At 32.8% G+C, this 23,290-nt stretch overlaps 4 protein-coding genes across 4 annotated transcripts; 3 read left to right on the forward strand and 1 right to left on the reverse strand.

The window, feature by feature from the left end:
- Positions 1–2,437: 2,437 nt before the first annotated feature.
- Positions 2,438–5,826, forward strand: LOC110609919 (ACT domain-containing protein ACR8). The gene is made up of 7 exons (XM_021749758.2): positions 2,438–2,915; positions 3,343–3,388; positions 3,525–3,639; positions 3,800–3,867; positions 3,965–4,531; positions 4,644–4,748; positions 4,846–5,826. The coding sequence occupies exons 1-7, from the start codon at positions 2,854–2,856 to the stop codon at positions 5,209–5,211; spliced, it is 1,329 nt and encodes a 442-aa protein (XP_021605450.1). The 5' UTR covers positions 2,438–2,853; the 3' UTR covers positions 5,212–5,826.
- A 6,706-nt stretch (positions 5,827–12,532) lies between these two features.
- Positions 12,533–18,011, forward strand: LOC110608118 (AT-hook motif nuclear-localized protein 1). The gene is made up of 5 exons (XM_021747327.2): positions 12,533–13,379; positions 15,904–15,971; positions 16,323–16,454; positions 17,168–17,329; positions 17,443–18,011. Exons 1-5 carry the CDS (start codon positions 13,010–13,012, stop codon positions 17,671–17,673), a joined length of 963 nt encoding a protein of 320 aa, XP_021603019.1. The 5' UTR covers positions 12,533–13,009; the 3' UTR covers positions 17,674–18,011.
- Positions 18,012–19,486: 1,475 nt separating this feature from the next.
- On the forward strand, positions 19,487–20,147 carry LOC110608119 (trigger factor). Its single transcript, XM_021747328.2, has one exon. The coding sequence runs from the start codon at positions 19,487–19,489 to the stop codon at positions 19,940–19,942; it is 456 nt and encodes a 151-aa protein (XP_021603020.2). The 3' UTR covers positions 19,943–20,147.
- Positions 20,148–21,674: 1,527 nt separating this feature from the next.
- On the reverse strand, positions 21,675–23,214 carry LOC122722532 (general transcription and DNA repair factor IIH subunit TFB5). Its single transcript, XM_043953606.1, has 3 exons — positions 23,071–23,214; positions 22,108–22,183; positions 21,675–21,977 (listed from the first exon to the last, which is right to left on the reverse strand). Exons 2-3 carry the CDS (start codon positions 22,140–22,142, stop codon positions 21,800–21,802), a joined length of 213 nt encoding a protein of 70 aa, XP_043809541.1. The 5' UTR covers positions 22,143–22,183; positions 23,071–23,214; the 3' UTR covers positions 21,675–21,799.
- Between the last annotated feature and the right edge of the window lie 76 nt (positions 23,215–23,290).

Here is a 23,290-nt window from a genome sequence, read left to right on the forward strand (position 1 = left end):
AACAATTTTTAAATTAATCGCCATTGATTAACCATAATCGCTAAATCAAGCAAGAAACTAAAATTTCCAGATCATGTGGGTTGAATTGAGTTTTTGCTTTTGCATTCACATGCACCCACTTTGACCAACTTTGTTAAATTCTGCATACCTAATTTGACGGCCAAGATCTTCTCAATCAGTAAATATCGGGATTCTGATATGGTACTCCAACAAAACGAGTAGAAAATATGCACTGGATTCCACTCAGACATTGATTATTCACTGCCCAAATCAAACTCAATCTCTCACGTTCTCTAATTAATTATTTAATTTATCAGCTCAAAAATGTTTATTCATGTTAGACGAAGACATGCCTCGAGTGTCTTACGGAGAGATATGCGGCGCCGCTGTATACAATCCCAACTCACAGTCTTGCTACTATTACTACTGCCGCGCCTGGTTTTCCAAATATGAATACGGTTTTCGAATTTGGCGCCAAAAGTCTGTAACGCTTGGAAAAAGCATGGTCCCTTGAAGAAAGGGCGGGACTTTGTAAGGAAATAAAAATAAAAGAAATGGGTTTTATTATTTATGACATTGAAACACGTGTCATCATGCTTTCTACTCCCCTGCAACCACATCGTACAACACCTCTTCGACACTGCAAAAAGCCATTGCAATGCTAGCCCCTTCATTTTTAATTGTTATCCATAAAAATATTTTTAAAAATTACATGTATAATAATAAAGTATTAGTCGTCTGTTCCAGTCAATCTAAAACTTTTTTTTAATTTATTATATAAGTTAGGAAATTATTGTTTTATTTTATTTTATTTTTATAAAATTTTAAATATAAATTCAGCTCCAATACGCTTAATATTAATAATAATGAGCATTGATATTTCTTCACACCATTGCTATATCTAATATTAAGAAAGTAAATTAGTAATAAAAAATTAATTTTAAAATTTTAGATGAAATGAAATAAAATTCTCAGATTGTATGGAAGGAAGTAATTATATATATATATATATATATATATATTATGGAGAAATTAAATGTGATATGCACCCTTTGGTAGCTGCATCTTGCATGATGGTAAATCTGAACGGTAATGATCGTAGTTGTTTGCTCATGTTACTTGCTAGTGCTACTCTAAAAAAGGTATTTAAGGTGCCACCTAAGCAGTCGGCAGCCAGAGACAGCGGAACAACCGGTGAACGTGTTTTCTGACAACCCTGCACGTGAATGTCAGAAACTGTAGGGCCCACGTGAGATGAGAGACAGCATATTTCGAGTTGACATTGCTCGGATCTTCGACAAGTGTCAAGCATATAACAGCTTAAAAACTCATTCGCCCGCAAGAGAGCCAAATACGTGTCTCCACGACTACGCCTTCCCTCATGCGAGCCGTTTCATGCCCTACCAATTAAATACCGCCACGGGAGGCATCCCGCATCTATTTTTTAAATGGCTAATTTATCCAATTTTTTAGAAAGTAAAATAATTTATATACGTATTAGAATTGTTAGCGTATAATCACTTTCTTAAGTATTGGATACTTCATATTTTATTGAATGAAAAATATTAGATTCCAATTTAAACAAAATTACTTTAAATTACACGATCTGATGCATCTTATGGACTAGGAGTAATAGTATCTTGCGAGTGGATCAAAGCTTCGCCTTTGGGAAAGTGCGAATACATATCTTTTTCCCCAAGGAAAAAGGTCAATTTGCATCAGATTTTTTCTATGCTATCATGAGCCAAAGTACAAACTTGACCTTGTGGATTACAGAATCCGGGAAATCAAGAGGGTAAAAGTGGAAAGAAAAATTAATTATAAGTCGGTGTAAATATCAAAGAACCTAGAAATTTCAATTTATAAGGTGAATAATAATAGTAATAATAACAATAAAAAAAATAAGAAAAGAAACGATAAATACAAAGAGAACCGGCGAAAAAGTGACAGTGAAAAAGCCGAGATGGGGGGAGAGGTGGAGTTGGAGGCGGGGTCGGATGTTGTCACGTGCGTACGTCATAAATCCCAGTCGGCAAATCTCAACTTAATAACCAAGCCATCTCCAAGGCGAAAAAGTAATATGGGGCCCATGAAATGCCATGTGGAGTTACCCTTTCCCCTTGATCAAGAATCAGGCAAAACTTCTTCTCCCAATGAGTGGAATGCACGCAAAGACACAGAAATTGCCGACGTGGCATCCGAGCTGGACTTATGAACAACCACGATTGGGGATCGTGCTACACCTGGCAAGAGCTCAGGTTGACCTCGAAGTTATGGAGCGGGCAGGCGTTACTCACGCCATGTGACCCGTCTTTTCACATAGGCGTGGTTTGATTTTTATACTGTAATTAAATAGAAAGATTTTTCTAAAAAAAACAAAAAGAGAAAGAAAATAATATTTACGAAAAAATATATTGGAAATATACAAAGGGCAGAGGCGAGGAGAGTTAAGAACAAGGCGTGCTTTGCGCTTGAGAGAGTTAAGTGAGAGAAAATCGTAACTTTCGAGAGAGAGAGCGAGGGAAGAAAACAGAAGAAGAGAAAGAAAGGAAGTTGAGTTTGTTGGGGTTTGTTAATGGCGATTTGGACGAAGAGGAAACAGAAGTGAGAGATTTGCGAAAATCTGGCATTTGTCTTTATTTCAAAAAGGATAGTTAATTTTCGTGGTTGTTCTCGGTGATTGCACTTGCTTGGATCTTTGAATATCTCGTCTGTGAGCTTTGTGGGCTGCGAAAAAACAGAAAAACTCCAGCAGGCTTAAGAAAGGAAGACCTCTATTTTTAGAGCTCAGTGTAGGTTTCTATTTTCTGGTGTTGAAATTGAAGCGAAGAAACTAAGAGAGGCTTTATAGAAATGGAGTGGAGTGCTTGTATGGATGAGTATGAAAAGCTTGTTATAAGGATGACCACTCCCAGGTTTGTTCTTTCTTCTCCTTATATGTCAGTCTGCTTAGTTTTCATTATTTTTGTTTTTCCGTCTTTCTATCTCCACGCTCTGTGATTTTAGGTTCTTTTCTGCTCTTTATTGGTTATCACCAAGCATCTACTTCTATTTTTCTTTGATTTCATGGGTTTTCTGAATTATATGAAATACATGAAATTTCTAACACCAAATCCCTGCTTTTCGTTATCAGAAATTGCTTGATCGATTAGATGATTCCAGATCTCTTTTATAAATTTTTTGACTCGTCTTTTTTTATTTTCTGCTAGTTTGCCAATCTTAGACTTTTTCAATAATCTCGAATAAATATTTTCTAGTATGTGAACGATCATTTCTTTGAACTTAGAATTTTAAATTCCCATATAGTATTTTCTCTGATTTGACGTTTCTCTGCTTGTGCAGGGTCGTCATCGACAATGCCGTTTGCCCCACTGCGACTATTGTCAAGGTAACCCTTCCACGAAACCTCAAGATACCCACAAATCAGAGTTATAGTGTCTAAAGAATTGACTAAACATATTTGTATACATTTTTTTCTTCTAATTTGTTCAAAATTTTGACTCGTACTTTTCTTGGTCTTGCAGGTTGACAGTGCCAGGAAACATGGAATTTTGCTTGACGCTGTTCAGGTTCTCACGGATCTAAACCTTTCAATAAAAAAAGCTTATATTTCTTCCGATGGAAGGTGGTTCATGGATGGTAAGTAATTCACTAAGAAAGCAACTTTTTTTTTTTTCACAAAAAAAGGGGGATCTCCTGGCTAAAGTGCTCTGCTACGCTTGCGCACATTAGCGCATTATTGTTTCTCCGAGGATTCTATTAATTTTAATTTTTCTGGGTTTCTTATCCTGATCTGCAGTTTTTCATGTGACTGATATAAACGGAAATAAATTGACAGAGGAGAGCGTTATTAACTACATTGAGCAGGTAATTATTATTAGCTTAATGGCATTTACCTTAGTTTGTAATAAATGGAAATGTTTGTTTCCGGAAGCTCAACCGTTTCATGTTTTGTACATTGCAGTCACTTGGTACCATTCACTATGGCAGAACCCATGATCTTAATGGTTTAACAGCATTAGAACTAACTGGGACAGATAGGATCGGCCTTCTCTCGGAGGTCTTTGCAGTGCTGGCTGACCTGCAATGTGATGTTGTGGAGGCTAAAGTTTGGACTCATAATGGTCGAATTGCTTCGTTAATTAGTGTAAAGGACTGCAATTCAGGTTCCCCAATCGAGGACACACAACAAATACATAGAATTGAAGCTCGCCTAAGGAATGTTCTAAAGGGGGATAATGACATTAGAAGTGCCAAAACATCAGTTTCAATGGCAGTCACACACACGGAGAGAAGATTGCATCAAATGATGTTTGCTGATAGGGATTACGAGAGAAAGCCTATTTTGCGGCGTACTGCTGATTCCCCAGTGGTTACAGTTCAGAATTGGGTTGAGAGAGAGTATTCAGTTATTAATGTTCAATGCAAGGATCGAATGAAACTCTTGTTCGATGTTGTTTGCACCTTGACAGACATGGAATATGTTGTATTTCATGCCACAATCAACACAGCTGGGGACAGAGCATATCTGGTACATTTTCTGTATAAGTAATTATCATAATTTGATTTCTATAATTGAATATGGTAAAATTTGATTTCTTATGATTCTTTTATTAACTTATAGTTTCCTATTTCTGTTTTAGGAATTCTACATTAAACACACTGATGGAACCCCAATTAGTTCAGAGCCGGAAAGGCAGCGGGTAATTCAGTGTTTACAAGCTGCAGTTGAGAGAAGAGCGTCTGAGGTAATCATCCATTCCAAAGTCATGTTTTTAGTTTGATTTTTATGCACTTGTTAGAGGTTGTATTGCAAACGTTAATGGGAATGGTTTCTGTTTACAGGGTGTAAGGCTAGAATTATGCACTCCAGATAGACAAGGCCTTTTAGCAGATGTGACAAGAACGTTTAGAGAGAATGGTCTTAATGTGACTAGGGCTGAGATATCCACCACAAGTGAGATGGCTGCAAATGTATTCTATGTAACAGACGCAATTGGTAACCCTGCAGATCCTAAGTTAATTGACTCTGTTCGACAAAAAATTGGATTGAGTAATTTGAAAGTTAAGGAATTGCCCCCACTGGTATACCACGAAGAGGCAGAAAGGGAAGAGCAGGGGGTTGGAGTTGCTGGGGCAGTGTTGCTATCACTTGGGGGTCTAGTGAGAAGGAATCTTTACAATTTGGGATTGATCAGATCATATTCTTAAAGTGATACATAAAAGATAATTTGGGTTAAGAAAGAGATTTGTGGGATAGCAGCTCTTTTGAGGTGGGGCAATATTCTTTGCTTCAGGTTTGGGGTTGTGTTGTGTACATATGGCAGAAGGTGGAATTTGGTGATAGTAGCATTAATAGTAGTTGGTTTGGTTGGTTGAACTGATAGAGACACGGATTGGGGGGCTGCTTTCGTACATACATATTTATTTGAAAGAAAGATATGCTTGGTTTGAAGGAAAGTTGTGAAATTTGGAAAGGAAATACAGATGGATAGAAAGTAAAAGACGGTGTTGGTGGAGGATTGTGGTGATAAATATAGCTTTGTTGATGGCAGAAAGAGAGAAAAAGAAGGGTAGATTTGAAAACAAAGCCTTCATACAGGGGCACACAGTTGTACATAACGACATGTTTAATATATATTAGCTTTAATAGTTGACTTGATTATTCTTTTAATATCATTCTCATTGAAATGTTGGAGAGAGGAAGGCGTGCATGTAGTGTTTCTTTGATATGTAAATGGGGACATGGGGGTCCCACATCACTGGATTTAAAAGAATCAATTTGCAAAAACGTGTCTGCTTCTAGATGCTGTCTTTTAACTTTAATCACAGCTCACCCGTATATAATTTTAATTCCAAGTTGGTATTAAGTTTCATATTTCAGCCGACACGGTATTCTTTAACTTTGTGCCTATGGCGGTGTGTTCGAATTTTACTTGATCTGAAAGAAATTTTCGTTATTCAATGGAGGTATTTAAACTCAAAATTTCATATTTTTTTATTTAATTGAGATTTAAAATATAATCATTATAATTAGGGATGAGTTGAATAAACATGGAGAAGTAACGAATTCTTTTTTTTTTTTCTTTCTTTCTTTCCCTCTGAAGTCTTAACTAGTTATGCTGAAAACGTGTAAGGATGATGTTGGTGGATTAGATGGTCAATTTGTGGGAATAAGCAATGTATCCTTCCATTCCAAACCCATAATTCTGTCCTGTACTGTTTTCGTTGACAAAAACTTTCTCTCCGTTCTAAATTCTGGTAATTCGCTACAATAGTTTTTTATTAATTAAAAAATTAGTTTATTTAAGTATATAAATATTATAATTTTTTAACATATATAATTTATATTTTATATTTATTAATAAAAATAAAAACAAAAAAATCTAGTGTCTTGCCGCTCCCACACTTTTATTATTCTTTTGATTTGATCTAATAAAAGAAAAATATATCCCTTCCAATCTTAAAAAACAAAATGGCAAGTAGGGATTCTTAAATAAAAAGTCCAAAAGGGTGCGATTCCCGATTTCCCAATTATGATACAAGCTAATCGGTCTTCTTTTATTGTTTGAAAACATCAAAAAAAAACTTCCGATTTAAAGAATTTATGTAATGAAATTTAATATAATTCAATAAAGTGGAATGGATTTTTTATTTAATATTAGAATCTTGGACATTTCCTTTTTTCTGTTTCTTACTTTTACTGTTCCACGTTCCACGTTAAAGCTTTTCTTTTCTTTATAATTTTTATTGTTGATATAAAAATATTTTTTCAAATGAGAAAAAAAAACCATATTTAATATTTTAGTAAGAATATTTTTAATAATTATTGAATATCGGATATCTTATCTTAAACGAAATTTATGAAGGAAGACTGGACCCTATCCTCATTAAGATTTACGATATAAGTTTATCTACCAGTGAAGAGCTCTTTGTGTAAATAGACCGGACAGGCTCAGACTCATTAGTGAGAGATCTAACTCAATTGATTTAATAGGTCAGTGGAATTATAGACTCTATATATTCAGGATTACGATTGTATAGTAAAATTAAATAATCGTCTGACGATAGAAAAGAATACAATATATTCACATATAATTCCGCGTGATAATGACAAGTTATACTATAACAATACGGCAGTTACACAACATTAAAGAATAAAAAAAATAAAGAAAGAAAAACATGAGCCCTCCAAATCAAGTTTATAAATATATATTTTAAGTTTACCTTCAATTTTTGCGGTAGTTAATACTCGGATAAATTATTGGACAGTAGTACTAGTTAAATTTTTTTTTTTTTTAAGAAAAAATATCAGTGGGTTAGAATTATTGACTCAACAATCTGAAAAAAAAACATTATCATAGTAAAAAAAATTAATTAAAAAGAAGGGTGTAGCAGGCAGATATAAACAGATCTCAAATAATAAAAAGAAAGCAGTCAAAGACAGGAATTTTTTTAAGGAAACTAAGAGTTGTGGAGAGACGGCTTCTTGTCTTTAGCGTGTTTTTATGTGTCCAAGCAAAACAACGCAGTTCCCGACATTCAGTCCATTCCGTTCCCAACTCCTAACTATACTTTAAAATTTTGCAGCTTTGGCTTTGTTGCTTCACTTTTGTTTATTTTCTCTGATTTTGTTTCTATATCTTTACAGATGCCGTCTTCCATTTTTTTTTTAAATTTTCTTGGAAATCAGGAAAATGGGTTGAAAATTATTTGTGGGGCACATTGGGTTGTGAGGTTGAAGAAGACAGCAGTTTTAACTAAATTTCTAAGCGAGACTGGTTCAGTTAAAAGCCTAAGGGAAAACAAAGTAACACAGTCACACCCTGTCCTCTCTGTAATTTGAAAATCTCGTGTATAAATGGCTCTGCTTTTCATACGCTTCTCTTTCTGTTTGAGCAGCAGGCTTTGTGGGCAATTTTTTTCATTTATATATATGAAACTGTTAAAGGTATAATAATAAATTTTGATATTAGATTATCATTTACAGATTATAAATCCTAACTGAAATGCTAATTATATATTCCAAATCTCATTCTGAATAATTTCTTGCATTGCAATTTGATATTCCATAAAAAGAAAGAATGGAATTGGATTACGTGAATCAGAATCAAGAGATTCTCTACACATAAGAATGCACAATCATTTCCACATGGGAGCTGGTTCGAGGGGTTCATTCTCATTGGACTACTTGTAGAAAGTTAGGGTTTATAAACAGTCATCATTATCTTTATGCCAAAGTTATTATCTTTGGAATCTAATGTTCAGCACAAAGCACCATCAATGCAAAAAAAACATCCTCCATAACAAGCATTTGTTCCATAGCCATAGGGATTTTTTCAGAGTCAGCTCCTCCTGTAAGTTGCCTTTTCCAAATCTTTAAGCTATGCTTAAAACCAGATACCCTCCACCACCCCCATTATGCTTCAGTTCACACTACTCGCTTGCTATATTCTTTGAGTACAAATTAAAAGATGAGCAAGAAAAAAAAGAAAGAAAAGCAGCTTACTAATATTCATTATAATTACTTCAGACCATCCTGTGCATGTTCATGCAAATGTCTCATCTGTTGTCCTAAAGGCATTGTAATGTTCTCTCCCATCAATTAGCTCAGTGACAAACATAAAGCCAAAGACAAACTATGCTTACCTAGCTGGGCTACCAAAATTTCTCTTTATTTTTGTATTAGCTAGCTAGTGATTTAGTGAAAGCTGAGGATATATACCAAAAAAAAAAAGAAATTATTATTTTAGAATACTTTTAGTTGGCTAAAGAATCCAACAAAGCAAACTGCTGAGACTTGTTTGTTTTTTGTATTGTTGTAAGAAATTAATAAAGCAAGAATCTTCCTTTTTCTAGTTCACACAGCTTTGAACTTCTCGCTTTGTTCATAATGCATTGGAAAGAAAGGTATATCTTATATTTTGAATCTAATTACAAATCAATTAGATTCCAGCCGAACTTTGCCAAAATTTTAATTTCATAAATTAAAAATTATAATATCAATATGATAGGATATATATAGGCATTTGCATGAAAACAAGCTTATATTCTCTTCACATAGGGACAACCCTAATGACTATTTTCCCATATAAAATTATTTGACTTGTTTTAAAATTATTTAATTACATATTAGGTAAGTAATTTAAAATCAAACCACATTCTTTATTCAATCATAATCATAAACCAACAACCCATCATAAATTAAATAAATCTTCCATTTGACCACTGACTGATAGACACCACTGGTTCATGATTAGCCGTGCCGGCGGGCGGTTGCCATGCCAAAATAAAGTTTCAATTGATAAAACAAGAGGCCATAATAATAATTATGCGAACTTGTTGATGATGAATCTCAAAGATTAATTACATGAGCACCAACAGAGATTGGGTTGGGCTATTTCCCATCTTTAAGACTTGATAGCCTCAATCCAATGGGACCACAGCCTACAGAATCATATTCAAAGTCCAAACTTTAGCATTTGGATTTAAAGGCTTTAAGCCCTTATTGCTTCTGCATAACTACTATATAGTTATAGTTAGAAATAATTAACATTTTTTTTAAAACAATTTTTTTATATAAGTTTAAATATTTAATAACTTACATATAATTTGTCAGCTTAAATTAATTTCAATTAGAATATTCTATATCTCACCTAAAAAAAAACTTAAACAAATTATAATAATACATAAATATAAGTCGCTAATATATTTATTCAAAAATTTGAACACTATTTTTAGCATAAAATTTTATTTTTTTGAAATTATCATAAACCTTGATAGAAATTGGAATAAGTCGGCCGTGAGATACGGGGAGCAACCCTTTTCTAAGTTTTTTTTTTTTTTTTTTCCCCAAAAAAGGAGAAGAAAGAAAGAAAGAATGGGAAAAAGGAGGATTGTGGGCTCTAAAGAAGACAGATAGAACTGAAAAATCAAAATAATTGGTTGATGGAAATCTTCTTTATTTGTTTGATTCTCATGAATTCCAAGAATCAGTCCTTTAATTTTGTGACAGTGGGGACAATTTGCTTTGTTTTTGACTCCTAAATTTTCATAATTTTAATTATTTTTCTTTCAAGTTAAGTAGTCCTTGGCCTTGCTCTCCCAAAGAATATGAAAATGTTTTTTTTTTTCTCTCTCAAAAAAGGCTGTAAGAAAAGAAAAGGAATAATAATAGGGAATATAGAAGGAGACCACCTATGCAAAAACATTGTACATGTGACTTTTGACTCAAAAAACTTGAAATGAATCTATTAATGTCTCTGCATTTATTCAACTGTAGAGTCAAATCTATCCTCATTTCACTATTTTTTCAACAAATCTTCACCGTACTTAGCAACCTCCTTAGTGTCTGTAAAAAATTTAAAAAAATCCCAATACACATTTTATTTTAGCTATTAATTTTTAGTATTTAATTTTATTTATTAATTAAAATATTTTAATAAATTATTAGTTTTATTAATTTATTTTGATTTTTACTTTAATTTTATTAAAATTGACAACATGAACATTTATTAAAAATAGAGGAAATGTATAAAAAATATTTATAATTATTCATTATATATAGAGGTGAATGAAAGTATTTTTTTTATTAAATAAATATATTTTCATATATAATCAATATTTTAATTTCTTTAATATTCATTAAAAATACATGCAGAAGTTAGTGAATTATTATTATTGAAAAATGAAAACAAAACTGTGGGAAATTTTTAAGCATTAATAGCCGGCAATTAAAAAAAAAATCAAATGAATTCGTGATCAAGTTGCAAAATTTTCATTTTAATTATAACAGAAATTGAAATTCATCTTCTCGAGATTCCATTTTTGACATGGACAAGCAATGAGAAAAAATTTTAGAAAAAAAATTATATGACGTAAGAAAAAAAAAATACGTTGGATTCATCCCATCTGTCTAAATGGATTAATTATTATTATACTCCTAATTTTTTATAGTATTTAATATTCATAATAATTATAAAATATTATTTAATTTTTAAAATTTTATTTTAATTAAAATTAAAATAAATTAATTAATATTTTTAAATATAAATAATAAAGAGTTTAATTTTATAAAATAATAAAAATATTTTAGTTAAATGATTTTAAAATAAAAATAAATTAATAAAATTTCTCAAAATTCAAAGAATTCATTATTTTTATATATATAAAAAATAGTCAAGAAATTCAATAATTGTTGTGTTCTTATCTAAACAGGCATTTTTAAAAATATTTTATTGTTTAAAAAACTTATCTAACCCATGTTCAGAAAATGATGCCTTATATGCTCAGCTGTCCTTTATGACATTTCAATGGTCAATTGCTTTTGTGGGCCCCTGCAAGGATTAATTTAATTCAATTTTTCTTCTATCTATAATCCCTTATTTTAAATAATTTGGAAAAATGACTTTAAAGATTAGGTGGGAAATAAATAATTCTCACAAAATAGACTTATTAGAATTATAAAATAAAATAAAATAATAACTTTCTGGACAAGGCTTCAAGTTGTTATAGTTGTCATCAATTATTAATTCATAAATTTCTCCACTTAATACTCTTATTATTGGTTAAAATAATTTATTATTATTAATAAGATGATTAAAATGGTGAAAAATAAATAATTTTGTAAATTTTATTTAGGAAAACTCTTATTCTCACAAGTCATATGCAGACATCCTTGAAATAGGTATGAGTAATCCATAATGACAAAATCTATTTGGTTGGATTAGCTAATGGTTCCAACTTCCTAAGTGATAATTATTGTAATTAGGTTAAACAGTTGGAATCAACAAAAAAAGAAAATAAAACAAAGAGAGGATCAAGAAAGATTCTTAACATCCTATGATTTCAACTGAAGAGGCAGAGCTGAGAGCTGAGCTGAGCTTCCATTTTTACCTAATTTTGGCTATGGGATTTGTCATTTTAGACAATCCTATTTCCCTTTCATCTTGCAACATCAGCTCACTTCATGATAGAAGAAGGATTATCATTGAAATAAAAATTTTGTATTTATCAAGATATTTTTATTTAGTAATTTCTTTTTATTTGCATCAGAAATTGGTTGCCAGGTCTATAAAAAGGTCATGCTTGCCTTAATCCACATTGCTTATTTCCTTTCTAGCCAATTTCTTATTGCTGGGCAAACCTAATTTTACTTGCCAATCACTCAAATATTTAATTTTTTTAAAGAAAAAAAATTAAAAATCATGTCCATTTTTTTTTATAAAATAATAATAAAAAAAGGAAATAGAGAAAGAGTAAGTAAAGAAAATCATCCCTTACCACTTTCACTATTATTTAATGCATATTTTCACCAGATTCCTACCAAAACACAATAATATGTATATTTTAAAATTAAAATATGTGAGAAATCAGAAATCATTATGCCTACTTTTAATATTCTATATATTTTTTTATTTATATTTTTACCATTATTTCCTTATTTTTTTAATGTCATTTTGGACAGACTTACAAAAAGTTAACAACCTAAAATATAAAACAATCTTTTCTTTATTATCTCAAAACCAATTTTACAATTCATACCCAAAAATCAAAATTCATTATCAGCACAAATTCCTATTTTTCTCTTATCATTCTCCTCTCCTTCTTCAAAAATTAAAAAATAAAAACTCAATTTTTTTTTCTAATTTTCTTTTTCCTAAAAACATTGGTGAAGCTCTGTTTCTCCTAGCTTCAGCTCTCTAATCTCTAAAATTAAGCTAAAGCTTAGAGCTTTTGCAGATTAATTCTCACTGTACAACTCCTTTTTAGCTCTTACTTAGCTTTTCAAAACTTCAAAGCATTGTTTTTATTTTTATTTTTTGAGGTTAATCTTCTCTTCTGGGTTTTAGATTTTAAGCTTTGTTTTACTTGCAGTGCTTTGATTTTCAGTTTTTTTTATTTTTTATTTTTTTAATTGAACTTCATTTTGGATGATTTGAGCTGAAAAGCAGAATGGGCGTTTGATGAAATCTTCCAGAAAGAAAAATATAATCCACAGGGTTTAAGCATGGAAGCAAGAGAAACTGTAAGTAGTAGTAGTGGAGGTGGGGTTACAGTGGTGGGATCCGATGTTCCATCGGACTACCAAATCGCTCCAAGGTCCGCCGACAAACCCAGCTCCGCATCTGGATCCGCGCCACCTCCGCAGCAGCAACCGGCGATGGTGTCTCCTCCATCCACGGTGGCAACGATGCCTTTGAAGAAGAAGCGAGGAAGGCCAAGAAAATATGGTCCCGACGGTAGCGTCAGGATGGCGTTGTCTCCGAAGCCGATATCTTCTGCAGCTCCGGCACTTCCTCCGGTGATCGATTTCTCTGCTGAGAAACCAAGGAAAATAAAGCCGGTGAGCAAGGCCAAGTACGAACTGGAGAATGTAGGTAAATGAATATTTTTCGTTATTATCTTATGGACACCCGTTTGATTGAGCTGAGGTGGTTTTTATGCTTGTGCTGTGATCAATTGTGAGATTTTTGGTGTTTAAATTGGTGGTTTTGTATTGTTTCCATGCTAAAATTGAATGGTTTTTATGAATGTGGGACCTGTGATATGATGCGCCAATTGAGATCTGTGTCTGAGTTTGTGGGTGGTGCTTATGGATAGTGAGGTATGTGGGTTGGTGGGAACGAGGGAATCTTGCTATTGTAAGATGTCACTTGGCGTCTGTCGCATTTTGAGAAGAGAATTTGTGAAGGATACTATGTGGGTACCTGCTTAAAGTCTGTTAAAAGTTTGCTGTGTCATGATGAACAGAATCGGACCACAGAGAGACGTGATCAACTGGCAGGCTGATCTGCGGTTAAGGGGGAAAGCGGAAAGTTGAAAGTTGTTGTTTCCGTGATTTGTTGACAGTTACTGTTTCTGTGTATTATGTCGTGTTTTTTAAATGTTTTTTTCCTTGTTGGTCTTGTTATTCTCGTGTCTTATGTAGTCTGATTCTTTTTTTCTGCCAAGTGGGTCTGGGTGTATGAATGTCTGGAATTATGGTTTTGACTTGTCACATTTTCCATCTCTTATCATGCTGACTCTTTGGTCGCTTTTCTGATTTTACCTTGTTTTACCATTTTCCAAGGTGAAGTAGAAAAATCAATTCAAAGTCTAGCTAGCTGCATGAGGATACCATAGAAAGCAATACAATAATCTGGATTGCTCTTGCTTTCTTGATTTATATCTTCCCTTTTTTTGTCAGTTTGACCTGCTTCTCAATAAATTTTATAGCTGATGTGCAAGAATACAAGGATAGATGTGATAACTCTGTGGCTACGCAGTTCCTTGTCTTAAAAAGACTTTAGATGCTGCACTATTATTCAGACCTCTTGTCAAACACCATAAAACAAAGTGCCTTCATTTTCCAAATCACTACTGGTTGTTCTTTTACAAGAAATCCAGTATTTTATTATCACGAGGGATTCAATTTAAATAAAAGCTGCATAATTTGTAATTAATCATTTTTTCCCTTTTTTTTATCATGGATTCAATGTGCTCATCGTGAAAATTTTAGTGAGCTTTCTCATGACAATTCCTTTTTCATATGTGTCTTACTGTGTACTCCTCCTAATTGTTCCGGGTTGGATTGTAGCGGCTATCATGGGAGTTAGTTGGTTTCTACAAGCTCTTCTGGACATTGTTTTTCTCATTTTTAGCCAAAAGGATTTGATTGATTACTATTCTCTATAATTCTTGTTTTTTGTTTTGATAGTCTTATTGTTCCACAAAAGAAAATCTGAGTTTGAACTATTTATGCAGCCTGCACTAGCGGTCAAAGCTTCAAAAGAATATGTCTTAACACATCTGCTACATTGGTGCTTCATTTCCTGCCTTTTTTTAATTTTTCTCTTTTGAGTAGCTTTGCTGAATGCTCTGATACATGAAGTTTTGATTCCTCTTGTGAATAATGATGGCTTACTGTGGCTAGGCGAGTTAGTATTTTCATAACAGCATTATAATCAGAATATTCCTAGTTATGATAAAGGCTTATGCAAATAACACGTAGTACCAGTAGCCCACCATGTCCACTTGCCAAGGGCTTGCCCATTGCATGAGATGGTTAGAAGGTCTTTACTAGTGACCAGGGGAAAGTTTTCTTCTGATTGCTCTTGATTTCAAAATATGGATTCTAGTCTTCTTGATTACTTTATAGATTTCAAATTCTAGGACAATGTTGTCATTTGCATTGTTCTCCCCTTGCATCATATCTTATCATCTCATTTCTTTCATGTTGAATGTCACAACACTCTAGATCAAAGAATCTTAGACAATTTCATCGATTTATTTATGCCCTTGATATATTTATATAGCAGACAAAAATGAGAAGGAAAGGGGTGAATAGTCTTTTATTTCTAAAGAAATTAATCTTCTTAATTATTATGTCCTCATGGAGTTGTAACTGGAAGTTAATCAGCAGTATAAAACTTCCTTGTATAAACTTGTGTGCTATCTCATCAAATACTTCTCAACTGCATCGATAATCCTTAGCTGTTGAATTTTGTTTATGTGGAAGTTGGGAGAGGCATGTTGGTCGAATGCTGTATTTACTTGTTATTAGTTATGATTCCACCCCTTCCCTCCTCTTTTATTCTCTCATCAAGTTCTAACTAAAATCAGTTGCTTAAAAAATTTACTTGACTGTTTAATCAACTGAGTTATGAATCTTATGATATACCTTATGCCAGAAGCTGATAAAACGAGTGGTCAAATGACTTCACTCATGCTGAAGTCCATATTCTTCCATTTTTCAAATGATTTAAGCAAATGAAAGTTGACAGTTCAATCTATAGTATTTTGAAATTTCTCCAATTCTCTGCATTATTTTCCTGTTTCCTTTGTGGCATATTATACGTTTTCAGTAATTTCATGAAGTGAGAATCACCACGTCACTGATCTTCTTGTGACTTCCCCTTGTAGGTGAATGGGTTGCATGCTCTGTTGGTGCTAATTTTACTCCCCACATCATAACTGTTAATGCTGGCGAGGTACATAATCAACATGATCGGTGTAATTTTGTTGCTACGCCTTGTACTGGCAGGATAATATTTTTTCATGTCATATTTGTTGGTTTTAATATGGGATCATATGTGAATTTTGTGCTGAACTTATTGATAAATATCTGTGAAATTACTAAGGAATGCCCATCAGCTTTGATCATTCTTGAAAGATGTAGTAAATCTTTTTCCTTGTTGAGTGATTAAGGGAAAAAAAATGACTATGTTTTACACGCTAATGCTAGCTCTTTCTTTTGATTCTTCAATGTTTCAGTGTTATATTTTCTCTTTTTTTTATTGGGTTGGCTAACAATAAATGGAGTTCTTACTATGGTTTCTTAGGATGTTACAATGAAGATCATATCATTTTCTCAACAAGGGCCTCGAGCTATTTGCGTCCTCTCTGCAAATGGTGTGATCTCAAGTGTTACGCTTCGTCAGCCTGATTCCTCTGGGGGCACATTAACATATGAGGTGGTGCATTCTTATCCTTAGTTATCTTTATTTCTCTTTGTAGTTGTAGTAGAGCATCTTGGTGTCAATTTGCATGACTTGTTTTCCTGCTCGTAGTTGTGCTAGAACATCTTGGTGCCCATTTTCATGATCGTCACTCATGCTGCTTCTTTTTACATCCCCCCATTCAAGTTTTCAAGTTAAACCCATCATTTAGGCAATTTTCACGGCCATGAACTTCCAATTTTAGTTTAGGAGGCTTCTCTTTTACGGCTTCTTGTTAACTTGGATTCTGTCCCTTGTCTGGACTCTGGTCCAAAGTTTTCAAACACATGGACAAACCATTGACATGAATCAAACATGTTGCTATATGCAACCAAGCCAGTTCTATAGGTTCACTGGTGAAACATCAACGGCACACATTATTTTTAAGGTCAGGATTGGATCTCTTTTTGTTCTGGGTAACAAGGGAGAATGGATGACATCGTCTTGGTGTAGGGGATAAAATTTGATTGGTCCATTCATATGTTCATGAAACTAGCCTAGCAGTGAAAGGATAAGAGGTGAATCTGTGTTTCCAATTCCAATGTTAAGATTGTTTACACAAGAAATATTGGCAAATTATCTCATCGAAAGGGCATGATACTGCTTGCGTGTGGTCTTGTTTGATTTTTTCCATGTTATATGACAATAATCAGTTTAAATCCGATTTCCTCCCTTTGTCTTTCTTCCAGGGACGTTTTGAGATACTGTCTTTATCTGGTTCATTCATGCCGAGTGAAAGTGGAGGAACTAGGAGCCGATCTGGTGGGATGAGCGTGTCATTGGCAAGTCCAGATGGACGTGTTGTTGGTGGTGGAGTTGCAGGTCTTTTGGTAGCTGCAGGTCCTGTGCAGGTTTGTCTTGTCTAGAAATTTTTCCTGCATTCCATCCATGACATTTTTTCCTGAGTACAAGGACACATGAATTCTGACATTTTTTTCCTCTGCTTTTGTCTACAATTGAGCAGGTTGTAGTCGGAAGTTTTCTGGCGGGGAACCAACACGAGCAGAAACCAAAGAAACAGAAACCCGACTCCATTGCAACTGTTGTCACACCAACTGTCGCGATTCCTATTTCTACTGCTGATCCAAAACCCAACTTTTCTTCTTCCTCATTTCGAGGAGATAGTTGGCCTCCTTTGCCGTCAGATTCAAGGAATAAGCCAACTGATATTAATGTGTCTCTGTCAGCAGGTTAAATTGGTTCATCTTACGGGTGGATTAAACATTTCGCCATTGATGACAAGACTATCGAATTCCACTCAGAAGAAGCTCATCTCCCATGTGTTGTCTGTAAAATCTATTGAATACTTGAGAAAATGGCACGTTTGTTTTACCCCTTTATTTTGAGGGTAGAGTTTTAGTCAGTTAACCAAATTAGGTAGGCTCCTGCTGCTGTTGTGTCATGTAGAATATTTAAGGTAATCCACAGCTAGAGCTGCCTGGGAGTTGGGAATTGTCTGAAACTTGTTGTTCTAACATTTCATTTTACATTTTCTTCTTTGTAGGATCCTTAATTTGAGGTTGTTTTTGTCTACTTTCGTTTCAGTGAGCTAATTTTTCTTTGGCCTGTTGAATGCTAGTTTTGCAATTCCAAAATGAATCAGATCATCTTATGGTTTCTCTCTTGATTTGTAAGCTTCAGATATAATCATATTCCTCTACTGTTCCAAATTTCCTCTGCTGACTAAATCTATTTTCAATGCCAGAAACAAAAGCAATGCTACAATTTTAGATTTGCTCATAACCCAAGTTTTTAATAATTATTTTTTCTTTTAATTTTTATTTCAACGGCTGAAAAGAAGCAGTGGTTTTACATTGTAGTCTTGCATTTTGTTTATTATATTATTTCTGAATGCGAACCTCAGAGGGTAAAATCAATTAAATCAGCCAAAATAGACGTCAACTCAAAGCATTTTCGTTTCCTCTTCAAGCAAATAATAATTACCATCAAAGTCAGCTCCCAATTCTGTCATGTATTTTCCAATGGAGCAAAGCTTTATTTTGCTTTTGAATTTTTTTTCCCCATAAGCTATTTTCAGCTTTTGCTTATAACCCAACTGTTTTTTTTTTTTTTTTGTCATGTTTAATCAAGTCAATTTTTAAGTTGAGGAAAAAAAGAAAAAACCCTTCAATTCATAAATCTTAAAAAAAAAAAATAAATAAAAAATAGGAAACCCCTGTGCCAGTTAAAAGAAAAGAGGAGAGAAGAGGCCTTTCATAATGTTTTAAAATACCAAAGATGAGGTCAATGAAATGATTGGTTGTTAGCACTTAGCATATTCTATTAAATCCGTTTACTTCAAATCATTCCCCTGAATCTAAGCATGCTTTTGTCATTCATGCTGCTGTCTTATTTTGAATATATGAATGATCAATGTTGGTGCATGGAAAATTCACCCAAAATCAATTATACTATATTTCAAAAGGAATTAAATAAAATATCAAAGAAACTTTATTCACAAGCCAATAATTAATTAATCATAAAAAAAATTTTGAATTACGTAATTTAGCAATCATTCAAAATAATAGTCCATAAAAAATAGAATTCACTAATAAAGCAAACTTTTCAGATTTGATAAAAGTAGTAAAACAAAAATTGAAGTAGAAGAAATTAAATGGTAAATTAACCGTAAGATTGAATTTGAAGTGAATCTAGAACAGAAATTAAAGAAGCATAAAAAATACCAAAATTTAGATAACTTGTGAAAATGGCCAAAAAAATTGTGGGTGGCTGTCATGGAACACGGACACGGTAACTATTGAGTAGCGTAAACAAAGAAATGATAGTAGAAATTTCTGAGCATCTTAGGAAGTTTATATTACTTGATGTAATGAACTAAACCCATTAATTTTTCTATGGTTTTATTTCACACTTCTCAACACTTTCTGAGAATGTATGCTTTAGCACTCTTCCTCTTCTACCAAATCATCCTATATATTAGAAACTGGAAACCATTGCAACCCAATTAAATTTACGTGTAAAAGCATCAATATCATCCACCATTGGACATGAAGTTTATTGTGACACCAGCACTTGTGTTCTTGATTCTGTCTTTTGCTGCTACTTTGGTTCTAAACTTTTCATCCACTCTTTTCTTGTTTTCAATGTTAAACACCGTAATCTTGGCTGTAGTTGTTGGAAGTTATAGGCCTTCTGTGGAAGAAGGTGATGGAGGCTGGTATGCTTTCCAGTCTTGGTATGAAGAGGTAGAAGACGCATACGATAAGGATGAAGATTATGACAGTGATGATGATGATGATTATGAGAAGGAAAACGATTTTTCTGATGGCTACGACCGAGATGATGAAGGTGATAGGGATGGTGAAATTGGTTGGGAAGATGATGACGAAGAAGAAGATGATAATTTGCAGAGAAGAATTGAAGAGTTCATTGCTAAGGTTAACAGAGGATGGAGGGATGAATGGTTAAGGGAAAATCATCAAACTCAGTCCAAGCTTGGATAATATATTGTCCCATTTCTCCACATGCACGTAAATGTTCTTATTGGTTTTTGTTAATACCCATTTTTGTAGGGGATTTTGTTCTTCTTTTTTCTTTTAACATTGGCATAGATTTTGTTGATAAAACCATTTGAAATATTCTTTAACTTAGTTATTATCTACTGAATTTGAAAAATAGAATAGGTCAATGCTTAATAATATCGTATGATCTGCAAGCTTCTACCATAATATTAAGGCGGACTCTTCTTGTTATGCACGTTGACATTGCCATCCTCCTCTACTTAGAAAAGGCGATTTTTATTACCCCTAAGAAAAAAAAAAACGAAGGGGAGAGACCACAATTATATATTACTAATATTAAATAAAAAAGTGGAGAAAAAAAAGCTGAATATAACTTGGTTCCTCAACTGCCAAAAACAACAAAGCCACTTTATAACCTGAACGAATGAATCTTCTGCCCTGTTGGTTCGAAGAAGATGAACTTCAGGCTTTGGAACCAGGACATATTGTTAGAGAATGCTGGCATTTTGCTGTATTTTTTTTTTTTTAAAGGGAAGGATCAATATTATAATTTTAAACATTTTGAACATAAATTAGACTAATATGAATTGCATGTCAATGCAATAGGTCAGAATTCTAAATTACAATTATTTTTTTTTAAAAAAAAAGCATACATAAAAAATAAAATTAAAATTAAATTTGCATCTATTTTACCGCATTATTTTATGTGTTTAAAATTAAAAAAATAAACAGATAGAGTAAACATGAATTCCATCAGTTTAATCTAAAATCGAACCGAATGAAGTAAAACTTAAAATTTTAATATTTATAAAAATGAAATTAAATTAATTTTGATAAAAAATTAAAGTGAAATCAAATTGATCTGATTCAATTAAATTCAATTCAATTTGATCGATTTAAATTTTTAATAATTTTTTTAGTTTTTATTTATTTTAATATTTCAACCTTAATATAATCTAATTACTCTATATTATTAAAAATAATATACAATTATCATTAATCAATTCCGTTTAATTTTTTAAAATTTTTTCTGATCAAAATCAAATCGAACTGAAATAATTAAAATTTTTAAAATTAAAAATCAAATCAAACTAAAATAAATAAAAAATCAAATCGAATTTTTAAATTAATTCAATTCGACCGAAGACTAGATATACTGCACACAGCTTACCCCTAAAAGAGGTAGACCAGTGAAAGTTTGTAAATATAAGTATTTCTTATCCTGTGTGGAGAATAATTTTTTAATTTTAGTATATTAAAATTTCTATCCTCTTCAATAACTAAAATATATTGTTTAAAAATAAGTAAAAATTAGAGAACACCATAAGATATTAATCAAAATATCAAAGCATTCTTTAATTTCTAATTATTACTTTCAAGTTCCTCTACACCATTAGCAAACCTGCAAGTCAAAGGGATAGCCTTGTCCTTGCCTTTCCTATTACAACTCCAATCCAACCAAATAACGTTAGTTTCCCTGATCCACAAAGGATTTTTTCAACCACCTGAAGTAGGAATTGAAAATTTTACATGCAATAAGTAGATAGATAATATCGAATGCCATTAATGAGCAGAATGCCCTGTGATGTTCTCCAAGCACTTAACAGTATTAAATAGAAATGACAATGCATAAATATTCAGATCATCAAATCTAATTTATGGTATGAAAGTTCAACAGGCCATTTCAAGAGCTCCACAGAGAATCATGCATTCAGAAAAGCAACACAGGACGACATTTGACTTCATAAAATAACAAGTTAAACCAACTGCTTACAAAGGTATACATATACATATCTCAGTAACTCCTCCATTACATAAAGGAAAGAAAAGAAAACTGAATCAATTAGGCTTCTCATAGGAATTCTGGTCTCTAAAATCAGCAATAGCACTACGTATCATTTCAGAAACATGCGGTTGTACAAAGAGGTGAGTGCTATCAATAACATGAATAATGAACTTCTGCGAAGCAGGTAAAGAAGCATTCAAATTGATAATGAATTGCGCCATGGGTATGTCACTGCAATGAACAACCAACTTTTGCGCTCAAACTATTCAATTAACAACTATCGAATTCAATTTCAAGAATGAATTGTTATTTGCTAGTGAGGAAACATATGAGATTTATTAAAGTCAGAACATTCTTTTACCAGGATATGAACAATCCTTTAGTGGCATTGACCATCTCGTATTAGCAATCTTAAGACTCTGAAACACCGCAAAAACCTATACCATCAGAAAGAAAGCAGAACAATTTATGATCATTGCTATCCATGATCCAAACATAAATAAAATCATTTATAAAATAACTAAATAAATTATGATAAAATCATTATTTTGGAGATATATTAATATCAACGAACTATTATTGGGATTCAAAAATTGAACACATCTCCAAATTCAAGGAACTATTAGAGAACATTTTCAAATTGAGGAGCCTCCTCTGAAGAAAAGCAACTCTTATAAGCTAGAAAGCTCCCATACAAAGGACTCCTTACAATGGCAGGCACAGAAGAATCCATAGATCTGTTAATTCTTGTAGAAGGGGCGTATAATTTCATTATCAACAAGGAAATATTGGACAGATGGGAAATTAGGAGCAATAATAAATGATAAAGAGTGTGATTAAAAAATAAGACATCAACTGATATCAAGAAAACCTACGGATGAACCTCTAGACACATCAGAAACACTCTACTCGATTAGGGAGTGTCAAGTATCAAACCCGTTTACAATTACCATACCCGATTACTGTCCAAACCCAATTAACTCATAATCCCAACATTAAAAAAAAAAAAAACCCAGAATTTCACAGAAAATCTCACATTAGCATTTCAATAAAATTCAGAAACCCATTTCAATAATCTCACAAAAAAACTCTCAATTCATTCACATTAGTCTTTATTTCAACAAATTTTCAATAGAACTCACAAAAGGATTGCACGCACAAAAACCCACACGAGTATAATGTATATATTCGATTGCAGCGGAGCACAAAAGGATTAGAGAAATTACAAATTGAGAAACGTCATTCCATCCTCTTATATACCCAACAAGTAAGCTCAGACATCATAAACATATTTGGATTCAAAAAGAGAAAAAACGTTACTCACTTGAAAAGAATGAATTTTCGAGAAGATGAACACCAAGTAAACAGCCGAGAGAAGAGAAAGAAGATGAGAGGGCTGGTGGGTTTGGAGATTTATCCGTATTAGGACTTAATGCGCTACTCGATCAAAAGTTGAACCGGTTCAAGCGGTTTCGATAGGATTTTTTTTTAGGTCCAGATAATTAATGCATCTTTATCACTAAGTTAGTTTAGGGATGAAAACT

Source organism: Manihot esculenta, chromosome 2 (genome assembly GCF_001659605.2).
Source record: "Manihot esculenta cultivar AM560-2 chromosome 2, M.esculenta_v8, whole genome shotgun sequence".
Lineage (NCBI taxonomy): Eukaryota > Viridiplantae > Streptophyta > Magnoliopsida > Malpighiales > Euphorbiaceae > Manihot > Manihot esculenta.